This window comes from Lathyrus oleraceus, chromosome 4 (assembly GCF_024323335.1).
Source record: "Lathyrus oleraceus cultivar Zhongwan6 chromosome 4, CAAS_Psat_ZW6_1.0, whole genome shotgun sequence".
Classification (NCBI taxonomy): domain Eukaryota; kingdom Viridiplantae; phylum Streptophyta; class Magnoliopsida; order Fabales; family Fabaceae; genus Lathyrus; species Lathyrus oleraceus.
Genome location: NC_066582.1, coordinates 126,180,803 through 126,196,131, shown reverse-complemented (window position 1 = coordinate 126,196,131; position 15,329 = coordinate 126,180,803). Strand labels below are relative to the sequence as shown.

At 40.4% G+C, this 15,329-nt stretch overlaps 1 protein-coding gene across 1 annotated transcript in view; it reads left to right on the top strand.

The window, feature by feature from the left end:
- The first annotated feature begins 1,916 nt into the window (after positions 1 to 1,916).
- Positions 1,917 to 15,329, top strand: part of LOC127136335 (casein kinase 1-like protein 10) — a 115,261-nt gene continuing 101,848 nt past the window's right edge. The window contains exons 1-8 of the mRNA XM_051062912.1: positions 1,917 to 2,069; positions 2,216 to 2,301; positions 2,404 to 2,479; positions 3,032 to 3,101; positions 3,390 to 3,538; positions 3,621 to 3,716; positions 4,216 to 4,286; positions 4,814 to 4,847. Of these exons, the coding sequence (XP_050918869.1) occupies positions 1,917 to 2,069; positions 2,216 to 2,301; positions 2,404 to 2,479; positions 3,032 to 3,101; positions 3,390 to 3,538; positions 3,621 to 3,716; positions 4,216 to 4,286; positions 4,814 to 4,847 (735 nt within the window). The remainder of the gene's footprint in view (positions 2,070 to 2,215; positions 2,302 to 2,403; positions 2,480 to 3,031; positions 3,102 to 3,389; positions 3,539 to 3,620; positions 3,717 to 4,215; positions 4,287 to 4,813; positions 4,848 to 15,329) is intronic.

Below are 15,329 nucleotides of genomic sequence, written 5' to 3'. Positions count from 1 at the left end.
AAAAATCGTGTTTTAGAGGAGTTGGCGAGAACAATGCTTAATGAGGGTGGATTACCAAAATACTTTTGGGCTGATGCTGTCAGCACAGCCTGTTATGTTCTAAACAGAATCTCAATTCGCCCTATTTTAAACAAAACTCCTTATGAACTTTTGAAAGGAAGAAAACCAAACTTGTCACATCTTCACGTATTCGGTTGTAAATGTTTTGTTTTGAATAACGGTAAGGAAAACATTGGGAAGTTTGATGCAAAAGCAGATGAAGGTATCTTTCTTGGTTACTCACTGTCAAGTAAAGCATATAGAGTGTATAATAAGCGTTTACTTACTGTTGAAGAATCTGTTCATGTTTCTTTTGATGAGTCTTATCCGAAAAATGTCGGAAAAGGTATTTCTTTTGATGACGCAGGTGTATCTACAGAAGACATACTCAAGGAAGCTGTTGAGGAAACTGATCAGTCCAAAACAGCTGCCCATGAGAAGGAGGAAGATACTAGTCATGAAGAAATTGAGGAAGAAAAGACAGCTGAAGTGAATGATCTTCCAACAGCTTGGAGATCCTCAAAAGACCATCCCATTGACAACATCTTGGGAGACATTTCAAAGGGAGTAATGACTCGTTCTAAGATAAGTAATTTTTGTTCTCACTTCGCGTTTGTTTCACAAGTAGAACCTAAGAATGCCAAAGAGGCCTTGATTGATGAATTTTGGCTAATGGCCATGCAAGAAGAGCTTAATCAATTTAAAAGAAATGACGTTTGGGAACTTGTCCCTCGTCCGCGAGATCATCATATCATAGGCACTAAGTGGGTTTTTAGGAACAAGCTTGATGAAAACGGAGTGATTACTAGGAACAAGGCACGTTTAGTAGCACAAGGGTATAACCAAGAGGAGGGCATAGACTATGAGGAAACTTATGCTCCAGTTGCTCGCCTTGAAGCTATACGTCTTTTGCTTGCCTATGCGTGTTCTAAGGATTTTAAGCTTTACCAAATGGACGTAAAGAGTGCCTTTCTCAATGGTGTCATAAATGAAGAAGTATATGTTTCACAACCTCCTGGTTTTGAAAATGCTGAAAATCCAGATCATGTTTACAAATTAAAACGAGCTTTGTATGGTCTTAAACAAGCCCCTCGGGTTTGGTATGAAAGGCTTAGCAAATTCCTGATTGATCATGGATATTCAAGAGGTAAAGTGGACAATACTCTCTTTATTAAACACAAAGGGAAGCACATTCTTTTAGTTCAAGTTTATGTCGACGATATTATATTTGGTTCAACTAACATACACTTGGTCGAAGAATTTTCTAAGGTTATGCAGGGTGAATTTGAGATGAGTCTAATGGGGGAGCTGAACTACTTCTTAGGACTGCAAATAAAGCAACTTGATGAGGGTACAACAGTATGTCAAACAAAATACTGCAGAGAACTACTCAAGCGCTTTGGAATGAATGACTCAAAATCAATCGACACCCCAATGCCTACACTACGCCAAAAAGGTTTTTTAACAGCGCATCTTAGACAGCGCTTTTAAAAGAAAGCGCTGTCTAAGGTTAAAATAAAAATAAAACACGGAAAATGTTCTAAAAAAATAATGAAAGCGCTGTCTAAGGGGGGGTCTTAGACAGCGCTTTTAGAAAGCGCTTTTAAATATAGACCTTAGTCAGCGCTTTTGAGAAAGCGCTGTTTAAAGTCTTTCAATTAAAAAAAAAATTAAAACCAAAAGCGCTGTCTAAGGTGGGGGTTTAGAAAGCGCTTTTGGAAAGCGCTGTCTAAGGCATATCTTAGAAAGCGCTTTCCACAAAAGCGCTGTCTAAGGTCTAATTAAAATTAAATTTCAGACTTCTATTTTCGTTCTCAGTTCTTTTTGTTTTCCCTCCTGCGATTAAACCCCTCCAGCGAACCCTAACAGCCCCGGATATGAAGGACGATGTTATGGGCGGAGCGGAGGATTCCGATGTGTCTGTTGATGATGAGAGTCTTTCGAATGTTACTAAGCAGAAGGTAGCGGCTGCGAAACAGTATATTGAGAACCATTACAAGGAACAGGAGTCTTCAAGAGAGGAAGGAGCGGTATGTTTCATTTCATGATTATTATTTTGGTACTTTAATCATCAATGTAGTCTCTATAACTACTGAAAAATTCAAAATATCACTGAATTTGTAAATTCTCAATTGCATTAGTAATTCATTGATTGAAATGGACTGAGATATTGAAGATTTTGAATTTCGCTGTACATTATGTTGGTTGCGATGGCAAATATGTTGCAGAGTTTTCTAATTCGTCGCTTATAACAGGCGGACCGTCTTGGAAAAGAAGTTGGCTGATGCAGATGTCTCCGAGGAAGATCAAAATAACCTACTTAAGTTTCTAGAGAAGAAGGAAACTGAATATATGCGTCTTCAGAGGCATAAAATGGGTGTTGAGGATTTTTGTATCAGCTGTTAATGTACAAACTGGTGAGGAGGTAGCTGTCAAGCTGGTATGTTAGGTTTTCATAAAGTTTTTAACCCTATTTTGTGGTGAAATGATTAGTTATTGAATTATTTCATAAATATCTTGAGTTTGATTAATGTTTTCATATTTCCAATTGCATTTAGTATCTTAACTGTGTGTATATATAGGATGAAACAACCTTGATTTATACTCTTTCGAACATGCATTTTATAGACTTTCATATTGTGTCCTCATAGTGGTGTTTAAGAATTCCATGTTGTAGACTTTGTTACTTTTAAAGATTAAGTTTGAAGTTTCCTGTATTCTTTTATCGATGCAATGGTGGGAGCAATACTCATGGCTTGGGAGGAATCACGAAGAATTACTATGATTGAAGTTTTATGTGAATTGTCATATTATCTCTACAGGGATGCAAATTGTGGTTAATGTTGTTGCGTTGTAGTTTATCTTCCATCGTTCATCATGCTCTTATGCCTTGTTTTCACAAGTTTGTCCTATCAGTTAATGATATTAGTCTGCTTGTGATATTCTGTGTTTAATTCTTAACCATAATTCCCCGCACCTGAAAATTTTCCAGGAGCCTGTGAAGACCAAGCATCCGCAGCTTCACTATGAATCAAAATTGTATATGCTTCTTCAAGGAGGAAGTAAGTCAACATGGCTATTTCTTTTTGCAGATTTCAGTAGTGAAAATATTAACTAATGGCTAAGGCTAAACTTCCACATGAAAATGATTTCTCCATTATGTTTGTGTGTGTGTTTGTTTTCTTGGAGGATATTCTGATGAATTCATTGATGTCCATAATCTAAACTTATTGGAATCAAAATCGTTTGTCTTAAACAATGTCCTTAAAGTAGATTAATGACTGAAAAGGTTTCAGAAAACAAATGAGAAGTTTCCTTTTGAGTAATCCAACTTGGCTCTTTATTTGCAGCTGGGGTGCCTCACCTGAAGTGGTTTGGAGTTGAGGGAGACTACAATGTGATGGCGATCGACCTTCTTGGACCTAGTCTGGAAGATCTGTTCAATTATTGTAACCGGAAGTTAACATTGAAGACAGTGTTAATGCTTGCTGATCAATTAGTAAGTCAAAATGGAAACTATATGAAGTTAAAGGCCTTATATAGTGATACTAATGTTTCAATTGGTCCATACTATTGTTCAGATTAACAGGGTTGAATATTTGCATTCAAGAGGTTTCCTTCACCGTGACATAAAGCCAGACAATTTTTTAATGGGCCTAGGACGTAAAGCAAATCAGGTATATTATCTTGTTGGAATGATTTCTTTCAAATTTTGTATGTTTCTCTTTTTTATTTTTATTCCACCATTTTGTTTTTGAAGGTTTTGGTTATTCTATCCGGTCGTGTTTGATGCTTAGTTGGTTAAGACTGGTTAGGTCAGGTGAAGGTTTATGAGTCTTTTCTATGACAAACCATGAAGTGGATTTTAACCTGTCATGGCCACTTCCTCCTTGAAACTCACGGTTTTTTTCCTGGCAAAAGTTGATTGGCCTTGGGCCACATTTAGAGTCAAAGCACTTCCTCTGGCTCTCTTTCTCGTATTTTGGATGGATTTTCTTGGAGCATGTCTTCATTTCTGAATCTTTTTCTTCTACTTTATTTAAATGGAATCCTTTTTGCTGCCATTAAAAAACAATGATTGATAGATTCTGATACGAAATGATGAAGTTGAACATGCAAACTCCAGTTCTTTTAGGTTCTAACTTTATTTATATCATGTCGGGTACCTCATTTCAGGTCTACATCATTGACTATGGCCTCGCCAAAAAATTCAGAGATCTTCAGACTCATAAGCACATACCATACAGGTAAACTTGTCACGATTACTATTTCAAGATATAATATTAAGACTTGCAAAAATTCTTTGGGGGGCAGAGCCAACATGCTGTTTCCATATTAATTTTACATGCCTTCCTTTTATTTTAAGCATTCACATCACTTTCATAGGTATTCTGCTACTTTTTCAATTGAATGCTGTTTACCTATATTAAGTGGTATCAGTATCATTCACTCTATTCACAACAGTGATAATTGAGATTAGTGTAAAATATCTCAAGTGTGGCCGTGTTTGCAAGCATGCACATATGCTTATGAGTAATTGGAATTGATACTGTTAGATTCTGCACTGTAAGTTCGATAGTGTTTGAAATGAATATTATGCCTTGTCATCCATGACTTGGTCTCAGGTCTCTACTGTCACTTGTCTGTTTTCTCTTTCCAACACCAAATACACTACAAAAATGTTCTTTCACTTTAATTTACATTATAGTTTTATTTTTTTTAATTGAGTAAATTCATATTTCTTTAGTTACGAAAAGCTCTTTTTCTTGTGCAGAGAAAACAAGAACCTTACAGGCACAAAAATTTTCGTATACCTTAGACAGCGCTTTTGTAAAAAGCGCTGTCTAAGGGGGGGATTAGAAAGCGCTTTAGGCAAAAGCGCTGTCTAAGGGGGGGGCTTAGACAGCGCTTTTTGAAAAGCGCTGTCTAAGGTATACCTAAAAAAATTAAAATAGGAGGGTCTTAGAAAGCGCTTTTGGCCAAAGCGCTGTCTAAGGGGGTGGGGCTTAGACAGCGCTTTTCAAAAGCGCTGTCTAAGGTATACCTAAAAAATTTAAAATAAGAGGGTCTTATAAAGCGCTTTTGGCCAAAGCGCTGTCTAAGGGGGGGGGGGGCTTAGACAACGCTTTTAAGATTTAAAAAAGCGCTGTCTAAACCTTTAGCAGCGGAGGTTTAGACAGCGCTTTAAAGCGCTGTCTAAGGCTAAAAAAAGCGCTGTCTAAGGTCTTGTTTGTTGTAGTGCTACCAACGGAAATCTAGATAAGGATGAGCACGGTAAGTGTGTAGATGTCAAAAGGTTCAGAGGTATGATTGGATCTCTCTTGTATCTTTCTGCTTCTAGACCTGACATCATGTTTAGTGTTTGTATGTGTGCACGCTATCAATCAAATCCTAAGGAATCGCACCTAAAAGCGGTGAAGCGCACATTTAGATATCTTCACGGAACACCTAAATATGGGCTTTGGTATTGTCGCATTACGCGAAAAACCGGCGGGAAACAAGAACAACAGAGCCGCCACCGTGCGTTATTTATCCCAAAAGAGGGAAAGGAAACGCTCAGAGTAAACCTGGAAAAAGACATGGTCTCGCGACCAAAGAGAATGGGTTCGGGAGTCGGTTATGCGAAGGGAAGGTATTAACACCCCTACGCATCCGTCGTACTCGACGGGATCCACGCACAAAAGAAAGGAAAATGGTTGCTAAAAACACTGCTCAAACACACACACACTGGCTGAAAAGAGACAAAAGAAACTGACTGAAACTGACTCGGCAGGACATCGTATCCTGGGCCTACTTAGTCTATCAGGCATAGACATCAGAGTCGAAGTAGTTCGGACTGGGGAAACGACACATGCTCGCTAGGATGTCGCATCCTATGCATACGTATCTCCTTGGACGAAGGAGAATCAGAGCATTCGTAGCTCGGCTGACACGCACACAAACAAACACAGGCAAAGGCAAACGTGGAGCCTGAAGGCCAATCACGGGACTTACATCAGCATCCGAACCAAAACACACACAAAGAGGCAAACGTGGAGCCCGAATGCCAATCACTGGACTTACATCAGCATCCGAACCGACAAACCCACACTGGAACCCAAATGCCACTCGATGGACTTACATCAGCTTCCAAGCACACAGCAAGACAAAACAAAGACACAGGCGCCCGGAGAGATCAGCTCATCTCCTGCCTACGTACCTCATCTGGTATGAGGATCAGGGCGACGTAGTTCCCCTACGCAGGGAAAAAGGACTAGCCTAACCAGACAACAGAGGGAGACACAACACTAGGGAGACTACGACTCGAGCCTAGATGTTATCATGCAAAATCATCCCTAAGTTAAGGTTTCTAGCTAACTGGCACAGGGAGCCAGACTATCCTAACCATGACTTGCACAGGAAGCAAGCCACACACACACTTAACTTGCACAGGAAGCAAGCCAAGCAAAACCTAACTTGCACAGGAAGCAAGTCTAAACTAACCCTAACTTGCACAGGAAGCAAGTCAAACAAACATACAAGCACAGATAGCACACACTATACACAAGCAAGTGGCTCAAACAAGGGTTAGGTTTTAGTCGAGGGGTCATATCAACCTCAACAAACAAACCTCTGGAACTGGGTGAATGTGCTCTTAACCTTGCCATTGAGGGGCTAAGGTGAAGCAGATGAAAGGTGAGTGAAGATAAGACTTCACAACTCTTATCCCTGGCCTGGGAGAGCTTAAGACAAGAATGTGTGGGTTCAGAAAGTGGGAACCCTTCTACACATTTGAAACTGACTCAACTGTGCAATTGCACAAGATCTTGGGTTTTTATCTGTAATGCATCAACACAGTGGTGTGAGCAAAATAGAAGACACACTGAATAGCAGGGGATAGGTTGCTTATCCCTTGGTTCTGCCAATTGCCTCTTCACTTAGGAGGTCTTTGACTCTATGCAAGGACAAAATTAAACATTCACAAACATTGCCTCTTAAGGAGGACTTCAGACAGTTGCCTGGCCAAGTAACAGGCCAGGTCTTCCAGACTACATGAAGTTAGGAAGTTGTACCTCAATGCAAATTGCTTATACAAGCAAAGCAAAGCAAAAGTTCACAAGGAACTGAGCAACTAAAAGCACCTGAAATGGTCAAGCAGATGTTAGTATGCAACTTCAAAACAAAACAAAAAGAAACAGACACCAATGGTTAATCAGAAGCAAATGGATGTGCAAGGCACAAGGCTTAAGGCATGTGAGCCAAGCCACCTACAAAACAAAGAGGTTAGCTCATGATAATCAAATGAACTCAATCAAATTGTAGTGATCTCTTTGAAGCATTTGTAGCTTAACCTGAAAACATGAACTCAAACATAAGCCACAGGACCACTAGGACAAGCCTAGGGTCAAAAATGAATGAGAAAGACAAAACAGCAAGCAATGTCCAATCAAAATCAAATTCAAACATTTAGGAAGCAAACCCAATTGGTTTCATGTTCATATCATGTACCATCATCATTTCATAAGCAAAAGAAGTCAAAGCATGGTAAATGAGAGCTCATAGAAGTCAACAGCAAGACTTGCATCAAAACCAATCTTAAACATTTCCAAAAATCACCAAATAAATCATGATCAATCCCAACCCACAGCATGGTAAGCATGTCAAATTTCATCTCATTTGGACAAGTGGAAGGCAGTCAATGAAAATTAGAAAGTCAAAGCAATTTTGAACATGCTTAAGGAAGTCAACCAAACATGCATCAACTTAGAAAAATCATAAGTCAGAGATGGTGTATGATAAATGAATGGGACTAAAACCATGGCAAAGATGAGGATGTCTAGTTATCTCATGCAAAATTTCATGTCCATCCAATAAAGTATGAGAATTTCACAAATGAAATGGGGACATGTGTCACAAAAAGTCAACATATGACTAAACAGGGGAGAAAATCTCAAACAATTAGGAAATGCCACAAATAAATCCAGGAAAATTCACATGTAAACTAGACATACAAAAGTAGGTTCATGCAAAAAATCAATCCATTTGGAGGTCAGGAAGCATGGTATCAAAAATCATGAAGTTGCACATCAATGGTGTGACACAAATTGTCACACCCTAATTCAAAAAATCATAACTCACAAACCAGCAATTATAAATTCACAAACTCTACACCAAAATCACCATGAGTGTGTCTAGTTTAAGCACAAAAAATTTGGGAGCCATTGGATAAAGTATCACCATTTCACAAAGGTTTTGGCAAAGTGTACAAAATATGAGCACATGTCACAAACCCTAATACCAATTAAAATCCACTCATCAAAAAAATCTGGAAAAAATATGATAAAAAACTAGAGATTGTGATGAACATAATGCAAAAATTTTCATGAAATTTGGAATTGAAATGGATGAGTTATAATTTTTGTAAGTTGGTGAACCAAAATGCAATAAACATTGAATTAATAAAATGAATTAACTAAAATAATTGGGACCGATGGCAATATTGTAATTAAGTGGGACTTTAAGTGAAACGGTGTGCATTGTTTAGATGCGTGTCACTCAGCGATAGGGCATGGCAAAGGCACAGTGGAATTTCTCATGCAGAAACACGAAACCAGCAGCCAAACGCGTGAGAAATTCTGGGCAAGAGTTTTTTAGGGTTCGCTACAGTAACAGCATCACCTTCATCAATCACTCATGAACAAATTCTCCAGATTTTGGAATTAAATATACAGACATGATCAGCAAAGCATGAGTAACACGAATCCATAATTGGTTTTCATTAAAACATCATCATCAAAGCAAATCAACTAAAAACAAGTTTGAGCACAAAAATGAAAATCCAGATTTCTCACAGCACAGTTAACCAATTCAAATGATTCAAGTTGCAATGGACTCAGCATCAAAAGACCTATCCTAAGCATCTCATGATTTTGAAAATGGTGAGACTCGAGCACTTACTTGAATTTGAAGCAAATGGAGAAACAGTGGTTCTTTCCTTGTGTTTTGTCAAAACAGATGCATTATGGTGTTGGTGTTGATGAATGGATGGAAGGTTTTGGCCTGACAATGTTGGATTTAGCTTAAAGTCAAAGCTGCCATGGACATGCCCCTTGCTACAACAGAGATGGAAATGATGATACAGATATGATACATGGCTGCCAAATGCCTCCAAGGGGTCGGTAGATGATGACCAAACCAAAACAAACTCGGGTGCTCTTGAGTTTTTTTCAGATTTTGCAAATGAAGAAAATGGTGTTTTTTAGAGGAATGAGTTTTCTGTCCCTTTTGAGTGGCTGCTAGGGCTTTCATTCAGCAGAAAAAATGATGTGTGTCTGCTGTTTTTGTGGTACTTGAATCAAGGTCCATGAAAATGTGGAGTAGAGTTGGTAAAAGTGTACTTTCTTTCCAATTTTCAAGCAACTAGGTGATGGCTATGTGTACTGCACGAAAATGAGCTTGCAACAAGTCTCAAATGACATTTCAGAACATGTTTGATTGGTAGAATTGATTAGAAATGGTTAATTTTGAAACTCACTTTTGTACCACACTTGAAATTAATTCATGCAAGTCCAAAAATGCCATTTTGATTGGTGAAGTTTTGGTACATGAAAATTACATTTTTGGAAAGAGGGGATCAAATGTGACTTGTAGGAAAAAACCCCACCAAAATTGGCCAAATGGTTTGAGAGATATGGCCTTTTGAAGTTCAAGAATTTCTGAAAATGATTTGATCATAACTTGCCAACCATACATGGGAATTGAGTGTTCTTGGACTTTTTGGAAATGGGAGAACAAGATCTTCAACTTTCATGTTGGGCAAAAATTCATTTGAAGCTTGTATCATGATGTAAGTTTGAGGATCAAGACTTTCCATTTTGGGCAGGTTTCAATTACAGGTCCAGTTTCCATTTTTGGAAATTTCTGATCTGGCTTCAAATTCTTCCATGATGGTGTTTTACATGATATATGAGGCCTATTTGGACATGAATGAGCTCTCTCAAACCAATTTCCATCATCAAATCACTGATTAAATGGACAGTTGACCAACAGTTGACTTTTAGGGTTTCTGACTGACTGTGCATTGACTGATGACTTCTGAACATCCAATCCTTGACCAAAACACTTCAAATGGATCCCCAAGTCATGTGAACATGTTGGACCAACCCTAGGGCCTTGGATCCTTGAAAATTGTGCTTGCTTGCTTGACTGACTGATCTCCTGACCAGTTTGACCTAATTCTCTTGATTGGCTTGCACTTGAGGCAAAGGGAACAATGCAATGCTATGCAGTGGACCATGATATGCTATGACCTAATATGAGAATGTATGTACAATGATAGGTGCAAATTTGAGGTGCTACAGCTGCCCCTATTCAATCAGCTGGGAACCCGAATGGATGAGAGCGACTGCTGTCAGACTTTCAGGGTAAACAGGGATTGAATACCAAGAACCGTAGAAATTTGCACACTGCTGGGGAATTATACAAGAAAAACCACGTCATTTACCGATGACGCCTGCAATTGACAACTTCAGAAAAGCGAAACCATTTACCGATGGTTAGAAACTGGAAACTTGATATTTACTGATATCAACTTCAGCAAGACCATTTACCGATGGCTGCTGGGAAACAACTTCGATGTAAAAGGAGAGCAAGACCATTTACCGATGGTGGCTTCAAAGTAACTTGACATTTACCGATATCAACTTCAACTCGACCATTTACCGATGGCTACTGCAACTGGGGATCTGATATTTACCGATATCGAAGAAAACGGGGCCATTTACTGATGGCGGATAAAACTGGGCATTCAATATTTACCGATATCGAAGCATACGGGGCCATTCACCGATGGCGTCTCCACTTGGGGAAGAACAAAATCTTTGTGGTGTAATCAGACAAGACGTTTACCGACGACTTCTGGGGGTCTTTGATTTTATCAACAAGGAAACAAAGCATGACCAGACATTTACCGATGACTGGGATGAGACTCGACGTTTACCGACATCGAAAGATGATGTTTACTGACATCCAAAAACGACCAGACATTTACCGATGACTGGGGAACACTTCACTAAGGAAAAAATAAATATTTGCAACTAGAAACCAGTTAGGACATTTACAGATGACTCTACTGGGGATTTCTAGCTGGGGATTATCAGACATTTACCGATGACTGCAGAAAAGACTCGATGTTTACTGACATCGAAAGATGACGTTTACCGACATCAAAAAATGACCAGACATTTACCGATGACTGGGGTGAGACTCGATGTTTACCGACACCGAAACAATGGTGTTTACCGACACCAAAAATGATGACCAGACATTTACTGATGACTGGGGAGAATACCCGATGTTTACAGACACCGAAACAATGGTGTTTACCGACACCAAACAAAGAAACACACGCGGGTGCTAGTATGACACTTACCGGTATCACAAGAACGACTTTTTAGATATGTCAAGGCAAGGTTGACCACTTGCTGGGGGTCTCACTGGGGAGAAACAAACTTTCTGTCACCAACGGGTGAGGTAATAAACCTCTGTGGGGATATCAATCCTGAAATGCTGTCAAGAGCAACTGTAGCAGACTTGCTGTGCTGATGTTGAACAAAATGATCCGCCTCTGCCGGGGATACGGTCCGGTGGGGTTAACACATGAATGCATATGTTTGAATTTTTCTATGGCGTAATGCTCCATATTGAATGGGAATGCTACGCGTTTGAGGATGCAATGATCACTACATGCAAGATGCAAAAATGATGAAAAACTCCGGCTGGGGAGCCAAAACTGATCGGGTACTCCAACTCTGCGGGGAGACTCTGCAGGGAGAGCAACGACTTCTCACTCATGTTGGAGAATAGCACTGCTGCTGGGGAAAGGTAAACTCCGCTGGGGATATCCTTCAGTCCTCAGATAGGATAAATGTTGGAGATAAATCAAAGAACCTGCCTCACTCAGGGAGGAAATCGGCAAATACAGGCCTGCTGGGGATAGGCAATCCTTGGATCTGCTGGGGAATAGAAGGCACTATCCACAGACGTCTCCGCAGGGGAACATAGCTCTGATAGCTTCCAAACTTGCTTGGGGAAAAATATCTGCTGAGAAAACGTCCTCACAGATGCCAACCTGAAAAACAGCACAACAAAATGCCCCCAGGGGATACATGGACAAGATACGCTCAAGTGTCCTCAACATTCAAAATGATTTTCAGATGTTTCGTCATCCTGCAAGCTATTGTGTAGCCTTCATGTTCTTATATGCAATGCTTATCAAAAATTCGGACATTTTTGCAAACAAAACAGTAAAAATAAAAACAAAAGAGCCATTTATCTGAATAACGACTTTTATTGATTGAAAATGTGCCTGAAGAGGCGAATACATTGGGAGGCAATTCCTAGAAAGAGGTAATTGCGCACAAAAGGAAAAGTCTATCCTAATGGCAACGTGAACACGACATCCACTATTTCCCAATTCTGTTATAACTCACAGATCATCAGTTTTCCTCCCAACTCCTTGCTTTCTGAGAAGAATGACTGGACGGATCACATCTTTCGAGATGGCAGACGACAAAGCTTGATGAAATACGGACAACTCAGACTGTAGTCTTCGCTTTAATCCCTCTTTTGGCTGGATCGCCCTTTTGGGTTTTCAATCCACCGGGATACCCATTTTTGCCTAAGCCGCCCTTGCGGGTTTTCGACTTACCGGGTGTACAAATTCTTTTTCATTTTTATCCCTAATTTTTGCCCGAACCTTTTCTTTCTGTTTTTTGGTTCGCCAGGATGCCCTTTTTTTGCCTGGACTCTTTTTTTTCTTTTTGTCCAGCGGGTCAATTTATGCGAAGTATTTTTTGACTACATCTGAGTTAACAGGAGACGAAAAATCTTCACCATCCATAGTTGTAAGCATCAAGGCTCCACCGGAGAACACCTTTTTCACAACATAGGGACCTTCATAATTAGGAGTCCACTTGCCCCTGTTATCTGTACTGGGAGGGAGGATCCTCTTCAAAACTAGATCACCGATCTGATAGCTTCGAGGACGCACTTTCTGATTAAAGGCTCGCTTCATCCTTCGCTGATACAACTGTCCATGACATACAGCTGCTAGCCGTCTCTCTTCGATAAGGCTCAACTCGTTAAACCTTGTTCGAATCCACTCGGCTTCGTCCAGCTTGACATCCAATAAAACTCTCAGAGAAGGAATCTCCACTTCAACAGGTAGGACAACTTCCATACCATACACAAGGGAGTAAGGGGTTGCCCCGGTCGACGTACGTACTGAGGTACGGTACCCATGCAAAGCGAAAGGCAGCATCTCATGCCAATCCTTGTACGTAACAACCATCTTCTGCACAATCTTCTTGATATTCTTGTTCGCCGCTTCTACAGCACCATTCATCTTCGGTCTGTAAGGAGAAGAATTGTGATGTTCAATCTTGAAATCTTTACAAAGCTCTTTCATCATCTTGTTGTTGAGATTCGAACCATTGTCAGTGATGATTCTCTCAGGAACTCCATAACGACAGATGATTTCTTTCTTGATGAACCGGGTAACCACTTGTTTGGTAACGTTAGCATAGGAAGCTGCTTCCACCCATTTGGTGAAATAGTCAATCGCAACCAAGATGAAGCGATGTCCATTCGAAGCAGTAGGCTCAATCTTCCCAATCATATCAATGCCCCACATGGCAAACGGCCAAGGCGAATTCATGACATTCAGAGGGCTTGGTGGTACATGCACCTTATCAGCATAAATTTGACACTTATGGCACTTCCGAGCATACTTGAAACAATCGGATTCCATAGTCATCCAGTAATAACCCGCTCTCAACAATTTCTTAGCCATTGCATGTCCGCCGGCATGAGTACCGAAGGAACCTTCATGAACTTCTTGCATCAACATGTCTGCTTCGTGTCTATCTACGCATCTGAGCAAGACCATGTCAAAGTTTCTCTTGTACAGCACATCATCCTGATTCAAGTAAAAGCTTCTAGCTAGCCTTCTCAGGGTCTTCTTATCATTTTTCGACGCACCCTCAGGATACTCTTGAGTCTTGAGGAAGTTCCTGATGTCATAATACCACGGTTTTTCATCAATCGCCACAACAGACTCGGCTGCAAACACATATGCAGGCCTCTCGAGTCGATTTACCGCAACATGTGGCACATGATTCCACCAATGAACCTTTATCATGGAGGATAAAGTAGCCAAGGCATCAGCCATCTGATTCTCATCCCGGGGGACATGATACAACTTCACCTTCTTGAAGAACGTCAGTATTCTTCTGGTGTAATCTCTATACGGAATCAAATGCGGCTGGTTTGTATTCCAATCTCCATTGACCTGATTGATCACTAGAGCTGAATCTCCAAATGTGTCAAGTGTTTTGATCCTCAGATCAATGGCTTCTTCTATCCCCATGATACAAGCCTCATACTCAGCTTCATTGTTGGTGACGTCAAAAGTTAGTCTGGCAGAAAAAGGTATATGAGCACCTTTGGGATTGATCAACACTGCCCCAACACCGTTACCGTTCATATTCACAGCCCCATCAAACATCAGTGTCCACTTGTCATCAGGATCCGGTCCTTCCTCGACAAGCGGCTCTTCACAATCTTTCATCTTTAGATACATGATGTCTTCATCAGGGAATTCAAACATCATAGGCTGATAGTCGTCGATCGGTTGCTCGGCAAGATAGTCTGACAGAATACTACCTTTGATGGCCTTCTGTGACGTGTACTGAATGTCATATTCCGTTAAGATCATCTGCCAACGGGCAACACGTCCGGTGAGAGCTGGCTTCTCAAAGATGTATTTTACTGGATCCATCCTAGAAATCAACAGAGTAGTATGGTTCAACATATACTGCCTTAGTCGGCGAGCAGCCCAGGCCAAAGCACAGCAAGTTTTCTCGAGCAGTGAATATCTTGTTTCACAGTCGGTAAACTTTTTGCTAAGGTAGTATATGGCATGCTCTTTTTGACCAGACTCGTCATGCTGTCCCAATACACACCCCATCGAGTTCTCAGTCACTGACAGGTACATTATCAGAGGTCTCCCTGGAACTGGAGGTATAAGGATTGGAGGTTTCTGTAAATACTCCTTTATCTTGTCAAAAGCCTTCTGACAATCATCATTCCACTTGATCGCCTGATTCTTTCTAAGCAGTTTGAAAATTGGTTCGCACGTGGCTGTTAGATGAGATATGAACCTTGCAATGTAGTTCAACCTCCCTAAAAACCCACGGACTTGCTTCTCCGTTTTCGGTTTAGGCATCTCTTGAATAGCTTTGACTTTCGCT